Source organism: Ananas comosus, linkage group 6, assembly GCF_001540865.1.
Source record: "Ananas comosus cultivar F153 linkage group 6, ASM154086v1, whole genome shotgun sequence".
Lineage (NCBI taxonomy): Eukaryota > Viridiplantae > Streptophyta > Magnoliopsida > Poales > Bromeliaceae > Ananas > Ananas comosus.
In genome coordinates, this window is record NC_033626.1 from 7,821,598 (window position 1) to 7,834,465 (window position 12,868).

Genomic DNA, 12,868 nt, shown 5'->3' on the forward strand with positions numbered 1-12,868 from the left:
AAGCCCACTAAGTTCTCGAAGCCCATGTAACCAACTCACCCTCCTTCTCTTCACCCCTTTCTCATCAAAAAAAAAAAAAAAAACCTATTATCTCTCAAAACCCTATCCCTAATCCACATCAATAAAAGTTTTTAAAAATAAATTTGATATTTTTTTTTGAAAAACTTATTAGAGAATAGTATTATATTTTTTATAAATTTTAAATAATATAACTTTATATTTAAGAGTAAAATTAATATTATAGTATCCTATAATTTTTTTAGTTTATACGAAGCAAACAATAAAATGTGAATAACTCATTTCAATTCTCAATCCACAAATAAACCAAATATCTTGGGGGAGTGGACCATTCCAATTATCATTCCAATTCATTTTCAATCCATTATTCATTCCAATTCCATCCTTGAAACAAACAAGCCCTAAGAAGTGGAGGGGAGAGAAAACAAAACGTACGAAAAAGAAAAAGAAAAAGAAAAAAAAAAGTTTATTTTAACTCTAAAATTAACTACAAATTTTCATTAAAAGTAAGTAAAGTAGTACATTCGAATGATAATTGGAATGAAAAAAAAGAGGTCAAAAAATAGAAAATAAAGATTCGCACATACTCTTTTTTCACCGAATTAAAATAAATTTGGATAAAAGAATTGCTCAGAAAATTACCAAATTTAAACATAATCCAGGTAATAAAACGTTTTTAAAAATAAAAATATGACAAAATAAAGTAAAGAAATGACTCTGTCCTCTCACTAATAAAAAATTGAGGGCTTATAAAGTTTAGAACACTTATATTTTGTAGTTTTTACTTCTTAATAATTTTTACAAATTAATAGTTTGAATTGGAGACAAAATGATGAAAGTTATCACTTTCTTTTAATCTATCAGTTTTCAAAGGGAGCACTATAATCCCGAAGAAAAGAAAAAAAAACTATCCACTGCGCGCCATCACTATGTTGTTCTCTTCGAAGATGGGTTCAACGTTGCTCAGGATTTGAATAGACTTTTTTTTTATCAAATAAAAATAAATTTAGAGAAAAATTTTAGCCAAAAAAAAAAAATTAAGCGCGCCTAAATGCTAAAACAACTTAAAATAATTTTTTTTTAAAAAAAAAATAGAGAACAAACCAAATTTCTCTCCCTCTCTCTTATTGTACCTATTCTGTATCTGTTTCAATTTCTTTGCGATTTTTTTAAACACCTTTGTGTGTGTTGGATCTCAATCACTACCACCAACCTCTAGAGATGAATTTAGAAAATATTATAGAGAGTGAGGAAAAAAAAGAAAGAGATGTACATGAAAGTTTCAATAGAGAAATCTTAAGGAGCTAAGTACATTCCCCCTCTATGAAAGAGAGAAATGTAAAATATACATAACCTATGTAAGAGAGAGAAAAAAAAATACACCAACAAAAACTAAAATTTTATATTAAAAAGAAAAAAACGAAGTGGCTTAACGACCGTATGCATTTGGTTTCTTCTTTTTTGTATAGAGTTTAATGGAGCCTCAACTGAGAAGAATGTCCCGTAGGCTAGGTGCACGATTTATACAGATGCACCGGGCGTGCCGGACAAGTATTCCCATGTAACTCTCCGCGACGCTCCCGAATATTTTTCGCTCCAACCCCATTCGCGGCATTACCCCACTCTCCCCCTACTCTCCCACCTCAAAAGTTGTCCCCACTCTCCCAGCCCCAACACCCCGGCCCCTACCCTTCTCGATCCTCACTATAAACTCCCAACCTCTCCCCCACTCTCCATTCCCCCAACTCCTCTCTCTCTCTCTCTCTCTCTCTCTCTCTCTCTCTCAATTGCGTGTACAATTATAATGGCGAAACTAAACAAGCTGAAGAGCATGATCAAGCGCCTAAACTCCTCCGGCAGCAGCCGCTGCGTCTCGCGCACCATCAGCGGATCCTCGATCCCCCACAACGACGACGACAGCATGTGGCAGCAGCCGTCGGAGGAGCCAAAATTCGGTGCCGACGGCGCCGTCAACGAGCATTTGGACGTCGTGCCGTGCGGGCTGCACCCAGTCTATGTCGGCAAGTCCCGGCGCCGGTACCTGGTCAGCACCGACCTCATCGGCCACCCGCTCTTCAGCGTCCTCGTCAAGCGCTCGGGCGGAGGAGGGGGGACTTCGTCGGCGGTGATCGTCGGGTGCGAGGTGGTGCTGTTCGAGCACCTGCTGTGGATGCTGCGGAACGGCGACGTCCACCCGGAGTTGACGCCCGACGACCTCGTCGACTTCTACGCCTGCTGATCATCTCATCGCTCTAAGGCCTAGTTTGAAATTGCAGTGCACAATAACTTACTTGCATCGTGCATTATTATCAATTAATTAGTGGTAGTACTGGAAATTTTCAATGGAAATAACAAGGGGTAGTTTTGATCGCCATCTGGGTGCCCAGTACTTTTGGTGTGAAGCTTTTGGTGTGAATTCAGTCTTGCTGTAATTGTCATGGATGAGTTAGCCAAGTTATATCTATTTAATGGTTCTGTTTTGATTAAGTGATTGCGTAATTAATTAATAAATTAATTTGGGTCTCGTTTGATATTCATTCTATTTTTTTTTAATTTATTTTATATAATTTGATGTGGTGAAGAATTTTTTTTATTATTATAGTTGATTAATTTACAATATATATATCATCTGGCTAAGTGATAGATCATGACAACTTATTTTAAAAAAATTACAAGTAAAAAAAATGTATTTTTGTTAATTTTTATTTTTGTTGTCAAATAAATATCTCACATAAAAAGATTGCAAATAATTTACTGTCTACTCCTAAACTTTTTTATATATAAAATTATATTGAAAAAATAAAAATGAATATGACACTATTCGAGGCCTTGGCTAATTGATTTTTGGGTTAAAAATTTATAGATGGGTTAGGTAGCAGTTGATGATTAGCCAGCGCAAATGATTAGATTAGTGTAGACTGTAGAGTCAATCACCCCGCAACTTAAGCCTTCCTTCTCACTTGATTAGCCAGCTAAGCGCAAATGATTAGTGTAGAGCCAATCACCCCGCGACTTAAGCCTTCCTTCATCCTGTGATTCGGGCCACCAAAACCTTAAGTACTTGCCAAATGCCTTACTTCAAAAACGAAGTAATTAACTATTATAGTTCGCATCACCGATTACCTGAATCTTACTCATGATCATTCGACTAGTGGTTTCGCTCCAATAAGCAACCGATCTTTTCATCAGTCTCATGGCACCACGAAGGAATAATTACTAGCCCCCTTGAGCAGCCCTCGGCCTCCTTCACACTCAGCCAAGGTTCAAGTGCTACTACCGACAAACCATCTAAGGGTGACCTTCAATCCACGCTCCATGGGCGCATTCCACCATCAAGCGCGCTACGTCTCTATTTACTCCCCTCGCGGTCAAGAGCGTTAAGCAATTATGCTCGAACACCCAATACCATCTAGGTGCACGTCCTCACGTCGGGTTGCGGCACCACAAGGCTAAATCACCCTAACTAGCCAGTTGTCGACACACCAACTCTATGGCAGTGAAATCACTTCCACTACAAAGCCGCCAGAGGGCTCCAACATTAGACGCCTCAGTCCACTTATCTCTTCGTGCTCATTCCCTACTACATCCATGAAGTTCTAGTACCCTTCACTTACACGCCATTCAACATGTGGCATGGAGATCGACATCTCACGGAGAGGTCCGTACAACCACTACAACATACTCCCGCTATCATGGCTCACGAAAAGCTACTATGCTCTTTCTACCATTGATTATCACTAGATTCCTCATGAGTCATCTCATATTTAGCACTATGTCCAACTTACAGTCCACCGCTAACAACCAGGTTATGGTGATTACTACACCCTCGTAATGGACAATGTCTGCAACTCTAATAATATTCACCAAGATCTTAACTCCTTTATGCAACGTGTATGTTAGATGTCCAAAGTCAATTTCGACTTGGCATTAACCTCGCCAAACTCCCTTTACTATTAGGCACTCGATCCCAATCTAGAGCATATCATATCAGAAAATCTCTTAATTTCAATCGTACCATTGTAAGTGTTTATTATCTTTCCATCTCAAGCGTAAGCTTTCTTACCTTGAGCATATATATTTCGATGGGTCCTTGCGGTCACATCGACAAGAAAATCTCCCAAAGCTCACATAGAGTTAGCGAGAAATCAAAATTTTCAAAATCTCACTAATATCGACTCCATGTTCGAATCTATACTAAAATATCACTCCGACCTTTAAATTTTCTCCCAAGATTTTTCACGCCATAACTATTATGGCAATGTTCGACAAATTCATGCCAAAAAAATCTTTCGATCCTATACCTCTGGGTCACAGATATACTCAAACAATGCCTTACACGCCATCAGTAGCATATCAATCAAACATATCGAGCCTCCCACTCTCAGATAGTCGACACTTCTCTACATAACTCAATTAGATGCTACAGGTACATCTCAATTGCATTACGATCGGGCTAATTACTCATTCAACCCACCAACTTACAATCTCCTACAAGACTATCTGCCGATACAATCAACATAGCGTACGTGTAAGCACCATATACTTGATTATTAGCTTGAACAGGCACATTTGTATAAGCCACATAGCATTTCCCTCACCATAGAAGAACAAGGCTATAATTTTCATGATATTCCGCCTAGTCACTTTCACTCCAGGTGCTTGATCTCCCTTTTAATCAACTGAGTGAAGGGGTCAACCATAAGAAAAACCTTTATTAATTTGTTTTCACTTTCAACAGTCACCACTATACCTCAGTGAAATTGTTGACCAACCACGGTCCGATCTTAATTTTACTATTACCTCATGAGTCGTGCTTTCACATCCATCATCCCCCCATAGCTAATGTAACGCGTCACATCCGCCAGGATGGAATACTAGAGCTCCACAACTATCAATCCTGACACCAAAGTCAGGGCCCGCGTTTATTTCTACAGACCTCATATCTGGGCCATAACAAGAGGCTTTATGTCCTTAATGATACTTAGATTGCAAACATCGGGGGCTATTTAGTCCCACACGACATCTATCACACCAAATAACTCATCAATATTACTCGAGGAATAACAATCGTGTACCTAGGCGACCAAATTGTCTAACACAACGCATAACACACAAAAGCTGACCCAATTAAGCAAAAATTCTTAAATGACACTTCCTTTCATTCCCAACATTATATTGTTGGCCGCCAATGTAATTGTCCAAAGAATGAAAAGATCATCTCCTCTGATTGGTCACCAATATCCAGTTTGGAAACACTACAAAACCCAATTGTACACTTTCGCCGAAGTTCATGCACCACTCATTTTCTAAGTCTGTAGGATCTTCTTAATGCTTATTGTTTACCAAAAACCACCTATAACTCTTCCTAGACTCGGATACCACTCTTATTTGTCATGTCCGAGTCTGCCAATTAGACCCTTTAAGGTACGCACCCAGATCTGCCAAACGTATAAGGCCTTTCCTACCTAAACGAAGTGAAATTATACATTAATCTATACAATCATATATGATATAGATACATGTAAGTTTAGAGTTTTAACTACTACATAGTAGCATTCAACTTTAATTCTGTGCTCGACACTTTTATAAGCGTCGGGGTTATTCTTACTGACGCTTTAAAGTGCCGCTAGTTTTTATTTAATATGTCCTTAAATGCAGGATTTGTTGTGGGAATATTTACTTTCTCTAAGTTCTCCAACAATTTTACATTTCTGAGGAATATTTGGTATTAAATTTTGTTAGGAATGTCTTAGTGGACTAAATGTATATATATTTTTAAATCTAGAAAAACAGGCTGTAAATCCTCCTAATGCAGCGTGCAAGCGCGAAACCTGCGCAGCTTTGCCCAAAATATGAGGAACTGGGGCCGGGCGCGGCATCGATCCCTTTCTCCCTTCTGGAACCAAAGCTACTGTTGTCTGCAGCTGTTGCACTTCGCGCTCAAATCTTAGTTGTCCGACGCGACATTTGAAGCATTTACGTGCACACAAATTGCTGCAGTACACTTCATTTTGTCTGTTTAGATTTGTTGGGGTTATTTATGCTTCTTGTGAAAGAGCTGTATATTATTGCATTTGAACCAAAAGAAAAATAAAAAAAAAAGAAAAAGAAAATGAATGGTTAGGGTTTGATCGATCGTATCGAATAATACTGCGTGGACCACGAAGAGGTTGCAGGATATAATAAATGCAATTTAATGTAACTACAGTATTGTATAAAATTTTTTTCGAAATTTGTTGGTCGAAGATCTCTTTATATATATATTTATTCGTGGCTGGTAAAAAAATTGAGCACAAGATTATGCAAATGCAATTCTGGATATATGATCGAGATTGTGTAACGCCGACAAGTCCGCATTAGGGTCTGCTCATGTCAGATGAATTTTTAGCCGAAAGTATTAATTGTTTCAATAGGACCAGTCCACAAGCTTCAGACTCGTTTGATATCGTACTTATTTTTTTAAAATAAATTATATATATTATTATATATAGGAGTGGATAATAAATTATTTATAATTTTTTCATCAAAAATCTTTATTTAACAATAAAAGTTAAAAATTAACAATAAGTTTTATTATAAATTTATTTTAAATAATTGCCACATATCACTTAGTCAGAGGAACTGTAGGTTAATATTGTAACAATAAAAGCCATGTCAATCAAAACATCAAATTATATAAAATTACTATTTAAAAGGTAAAAAATGACAACAATGACAAATAAAGCCTTATTTGGTATTATTATTATTTTTTAATTTATTTAAAACTAATTACGTAGTTTGATAATAGCAAATCATCTTCAGGATACAAAAAGACTGCCGAAAGACTTGCAAACAATATTTTTGAATATTTTCTCTCAAGAACTTTTATCTTAAGAATCAGTATGGAAAAAATAAGAACTAGAAAGAATTGGTTATATTGCATGCCCTTAAGCCTTCAAACATTTTTTATTTATGTGAGGTGAATGGTTATGATGAAAGAACATAATTTTTAATATTTTATCTCTTCGAAGGATGATACATCCTTTCACAACTAGTGAAAAGGCATATCATTTCACAATTATTGGTGTAGAACGAAGCAGAAGTATTCGTTCGTTCCTTTTTACGGAAGCGATTCGCGCTACAACGCGATAAGCCCGGATCGTAGAAGTTGATTTACATGTTCTTGGATCGTCCTTTAAGGTCTTCTAACGCTCCGAACCCGCGGTGGATCGAACTACAAACGAGCACGATCGCAAATCCACCGTTCAAGTTCCCTTAGAATAATAGGTTAATGAAGGATGCGGTTTCTTTCTTTTGTTTTCTTAATTCTCTTTCTTTTTCCGTTCGTTTTTTATGTGGGATCGCCCGTATATTTATAAGGGATTCCAAAATCCTAATAGTATAAGAGATAAGGCCAAATCGGTTATTAATTGTTATCATAATATGATTAGAATTTATCTCTAATTAGCTTTCCAATTTAAAAGTGAGATTAATCCTAATCCAATTAGATAACGTAATAACCATCGGATCGAGCCCAATCATGGGTGCGCCCAATTCGATTTAACCGAATGCCAACATCTCCCACTCGCATATGACGGGATCGATTCCATCGTAACCACTTCCTCAACATTACACCGCTATTAATTCTATTCATACAGGAAAATAAATAGTACGACCGCCGAGTCAACCTGCATTTTGGGAGCTCTATACTAGAAACCACATATGGCCAGTATAGAGACATCAACCCTCAAAAAGAAATATTAGACTCGTGATGCCCTAGACAATTGAATTACATCAGGTTCAGCATCTCTAATCCCTCGAAGAGCCATGCTAACCTCTGTTGCGCACATTATGACACTATACTCATAATTGTTTCGCTATGCTGAAGTGACACAACCTGTCGATAATGAGTCAAAGTGTCTAAATGTAATTCAACTAGTCTTCCTTGAGCCCTCATGCCACTAAGTTGAGAACTGATTGTTTTCCCAGCAATGCTCCATAAAGCCGCATCACTCATAGCCGTAGGTAACATGCCAAAGTAGCAACATCAATTCTTTCACTCAATGACATAGTCAAAAGTCACTAAGGGCATCTCACATATATAGGACATTGCCTAAAAATAATGTCCATAAGAACTCACACAAGAGGAAGCAGGGATCCATTCACTCATCCTCTTTATTTGGTCGCGTAGCACATGTAGTATGAAATACATACTATGACAGAGAATCTCAATAAGCGTATGTCTTTCTCAATGTCATACGGATCTTAGCTCAGTCACTCTCGGAGTGTCTAGCCTGAGTTCTCCATTTGCTCGCTATCTCAAGCGCCAAACGGTGAGCTCACATCCGGCTCTTAATATACAGGATATACGAATCGTGGGACTATTTGTATGCGGTCTCATTAATGACCTCATCTTGGTGCCAACCAAGGCGGCTTCCATTAATGCCTCAATTTTTGCTCGGTCTCTACAGCGCCGAAAAGAATGATTGCTCGTGTGAGAGGGCCAATCTGCCTGCGACATATATCAAATTCGTTCAACAACAATATAGGAAATATATGCACGTGTGCTAATCTTACCAAATATCTTTGCCAAAATAATAATTTGTTATTAAATAACCAAAAATTACAAAAAGAAAAGACCAAAAAATAATCGACTGTCTACATAATCAAATCCTACGAATTCCAAGAGCTTTAACATGGGCCATAAAGGATTCTCTAACAATAGGCTTAGTCAGAAGATCTGCAACCATGCGACTCGTAGAGATGTGTTTCAGGATTATTTCCTTTTGCGCCATCGCCTCACGAACGAAGTGATACTTTAAGTCAATGTGCTTTGTCTTGCCATGATATTTCGGGTCCTTCGAGTATGCTATCGCTGCCATACTATCATAATAGATCGTCACAGGAATGGAAGTACAAGCGACAATCCCAATATCTCAAAGGAACCTTCTCAACCAGATAGCCTCCTGAGCCGCTGTAGAACACGCCACGAACTCCACCTCCATGGTGGAAAGAGCTATGCAGGTCTATTTCTTACTACTCCAAGATATGGCGCCATTGTCAAATAAGAATGCATATCCTGAGGTTGACATACGCTCATCTAGGTCACCAGCCCAATCCGCATTGCTATAACCGATGAGACGTAAATCCGTACCTTGATAGCACAACACATAATCTATCGTACCTCTGAGGTAACGAAGTATCCTTTTAACAGTCATTCACTGGTCCAATCCCGGATTGGTCTGAAAACGGCTAACCAAGCCCACGGCATAGCATATATCAGGCCGAGTACACATCATAGCATACATCAGGCTCCCGACCGCACTAGCATATAGAATCTGATTCATCTTATCTTCTTCTTCAGAAGTTTTTGGGCACTTTTTAACGTTCAGACTCTCACCTTTAGCAATAGGAGTGTTAATGGGTTTACAATTGTGCATCTGAAATCGTTCTAAAATTTTTCTTAGGTAAGTCTCTTGAGACAGACCTAAAAGTTTCTTTGAACGATCTCGTAGGATCTTAACTCTGAGCACATAATTCGGTTCACTTATGTCCTTCATCTCAAAATTAGAGGACAGTCACGTCTGAGTGGCGACAATCATCTCCTTATTGTTCCTGGCTAATAGGATGTCATCAACATATAAGGAAAGAATTAAAAAATATTCTTTGTACCGTTTAACATACACACAGTGATCTTCTTCAATCATCGTAAACCCATCTTCAGTGATGGCTCGATAGAATCGAATATACCACTGCCTGGAGGACTGCTTCAATCCATAAATGGATCGTCGGAGCTTACAAACTTTATACTCCTCACCCTTTATAGAGAAGCCAGTAGGCTGATCCATATAGATCTCCTCATCCAGTTCTCCATTGAGAAATGCAGTTTTAACGTCCATTTGGTAAAGTTCCAAATCCAAATACGCGACGATGGCCAAGATTAGGCGGATCGAAGCAAACCTTACAACAGGAGAGAAGGTTTCCTCATAATCAACGCCTTCTTTTTGAGTAAAACCCTTTGCTACCAGGCGAACCTTATACCTATCGATTGAACCGTCTACCTTACGCTTAATCTTGAGAACACATTTATTCTCAATTGTTTTACGCCCTGACAGCAAGTCAACCAAGTCCCAGACATGATTTGACTTCATCGATTATATTTCCTCCATCATTACATCCAACCATTCCTTATGAGTAGGTAATGAGAGAGCCTCTTGGAAAGATCTAGGCTCTTCATCATCATGTGTAGCAACCATGAAAGCTTCTCCCTCAATCTCAAAACGACGATAGGGAACTCCCACACGTGTGCTCCTACGAAGTTAAGGCTCCTTATCTAAAGGTAAATCGCTCCTACTATCCCCAGGAGGTATCGGAGTTGCCTCCTCTGCCTCAACTAAGCGAAATAGAAGCGCCAATACCAGAGTCATCTATCTCATGGATCTCAATTTTATTTCGAACCTCACTTCTATAAGAAAAATTCTCCTCGAGGAATTCAACATCTCGTGACTCAATCTCAGTCAAAATTTATCTGGCTGTTGTCCGATGAACACGTATCCCTTAGAGTGTTTAGGGTATCTTATAAAGATACACTTATTTCCTCTAGGACCCAACTTTTCATGCTTGTGAGAAGTGTTATGTACATAAGCTACCGAACCCTAAGGACGCAGGTGTTCCAAATTTGGTTTCCTGCCCGTCCATAATTCATAAGGGGTGGAAGGTACTGTTTTGGAGGGTACACGATTAAGAATGTAGACAGCAGTTAACAATGCGTCTCCCCAAAAAAAGATAGGCAAATTTGCTTGTGCCATCATTGACCTAACCATGTCAAGTAAGGTGCGATTTCTTCTCTCCGCTACACCATTTTGCTACGGAGCGCCAGGAATTGTCAGCTGTCTGATTATTCCCTTTTCATCACACAATTTCTTGAATTGTTCTGATAGATACTCGCGGCCTCGATCAGTTCTTAAGGTTTTAATTTTCATATTTAACTGATTCTCAACCTCATTAATATAATGTCTAAAACAATCCAATACTTCAGACTTATGGAAGATCAGATAAACATGACCGAAGCGCGTATGGTCATCTATAAATGTGATGAAGTAAAAAGCACAATGTCTTGCCCTCACACTCATTAGGCTATAAATGTCGGAATAGATCAATTGTAAAGGAAATTCTGCCCTAGAAGCTTTATTAAATAATTTTCGGGTCGCTTTTCCCACTAAACAATGTTCACATGTGGGCAGGTCGACTTTAGTGAGTGAGCTCAATAGCCCGTCTCTAACTAATCTAGTCGTTCTATCCTGCCCAATATAACCAAGACATACATGCCATTTAATTGAAACATTGTGATCATTCTCAACAGAAGAAAGCAGGAAAAAAGAATCACTATTATTAATATTATAATCAATGTCCAAAACCATAAAACCATTTGACATAAAACATCTTCCATAATAAATAGTTCCAAGATGAATCTTAACTACATCATTCTCAAAACGAAAAGAAAAGCTTAACTGTAGCATAGCAAGAATAGAAAACAAGTTCCGCCGAATTCCTGGGGCATAAAGTACATCATGTAGGTATAAAGTTCGACCACCTTGCATGATCAATTTGTATGTACCAACGCCTAACACATCGACACTTGAATCGTTCCCCATGTATACCTTCTGCTCCCAGTAGGCACACGACGGTACTCGACGAATCCTATTCGATCCCTCGCTACGTGGTCTGTTGCTCCTGAGTCTACAATCCACATAGGGAGAGATTCAGCAACAAACGTGTTAGAAGAGACAAAAGAGCAAGAATCAGGATAGAGATGTACCTTCTTCGGCTCAATGCAAACACGAGCGAAGTGTCCCAGCTGATTACAATTGAAACAGGTCATCTTTGATATGTCCTTCTTGCCACCTTGTTTGCTTTTCTTTTTTTTGTGCTTTTCGCGTTCTTAGGCGCGGATCCGCTACGATTTTGAGGCCCAGTAGTCCTCTTTTGTTGGAACCCAGATGTTCTGCGAAAGTTTAACTTAGCAAAATTGGCAATTGGAGTTTTAACAGCCTCAAGGCGCTCCTCCTCCAACTCCAAATGTCGTGCAACATCCTCAAAAGTTTTGATATTTTCATTATGAGTCAAATTTACTCGCATATGTTCCCACGAATTGAAAAGTGAGCGAATCATAGCTTGGATCTGCTGCTCATCAGTTAAGGTGCCGCCAGCTGACTTTAACTCGCGAATCATGTTTGACATTATTCTCACGTGCTGTTTCATAGTCTGATCGGTACGCTTCTTATAACTGTTAAACCGTATAGTCAAACTGCGCAACTTTGTGGTCGAAGTCACACCAAATTTTGCTTTAAGAGCCTTTCACATGTCATACATAGTCGGATACTGCTCACACTCGCACAAGAGATCATTCTACATACTGCTCAGCAACGTGATGCGAGCAATGCGATCCTTTTTAAGCCAATTATTATAAGCTTCCATATCTCGGCGACCCTGGGCACTAGTGCCCTCTGTGGGTTAGTCCATTTTATTACTCAAGTTTTCTAGAACATCTTGCTCAGCGAGAACATATTGAATTTTACGGTGCAAAATATCATAATTGTCACCATCCAATTTCTCGCCCTTGTTTAAATCCGCAACAACTTGTTTGGAGGCCATTAAATCTCACTAAGTTCATGCAATGCGCAAAAAAAAAAATTTAAAATTAGTACACGATACATGTATTCAATTTTGCCGTATCTCTAATTAAATAAATTAAAAATTAGATCATAGATGCATAAAGAAAAATTTCGCTATGCTCATAATCACATCACACACCATATGTCAAAATTTTTAATTATTTAATTAAGATGCACAAAATATTTGGAAGTAAAAG

The 12,868-nt window shown here is 38.4% G+C and overlaps 1 protein-coding gene across 1 annotated transcript; it reads left to right on the plus strand.

The window, feature by feature from the left end:
- On the plus strand, positions 1,727-2,505 carry LOC109711945 (auxin-responsive protein SAUR72-like). The gene has a single exon (XM_020235327.1). The coding sequence runs from the start codon at positions 1,823-1,825 to the stop codon at positions 2,255-2,257; it is 435 nt and encodes a 144-aa protein (XP_020090916.1). The 5' UTR covers positions 1,727-1,822; the 3' UTR covers positions 2,258-2,505.

Excerpts from the sequence above, each read along its gene's own strand:
- LOC109711945 (XM_020235327.1), top strand. The coding sequence starts at position 1,823 with ATGGCGAAACTAAACAAGCTGAAGAGCATGATCAAGCGCCTAAACTCC.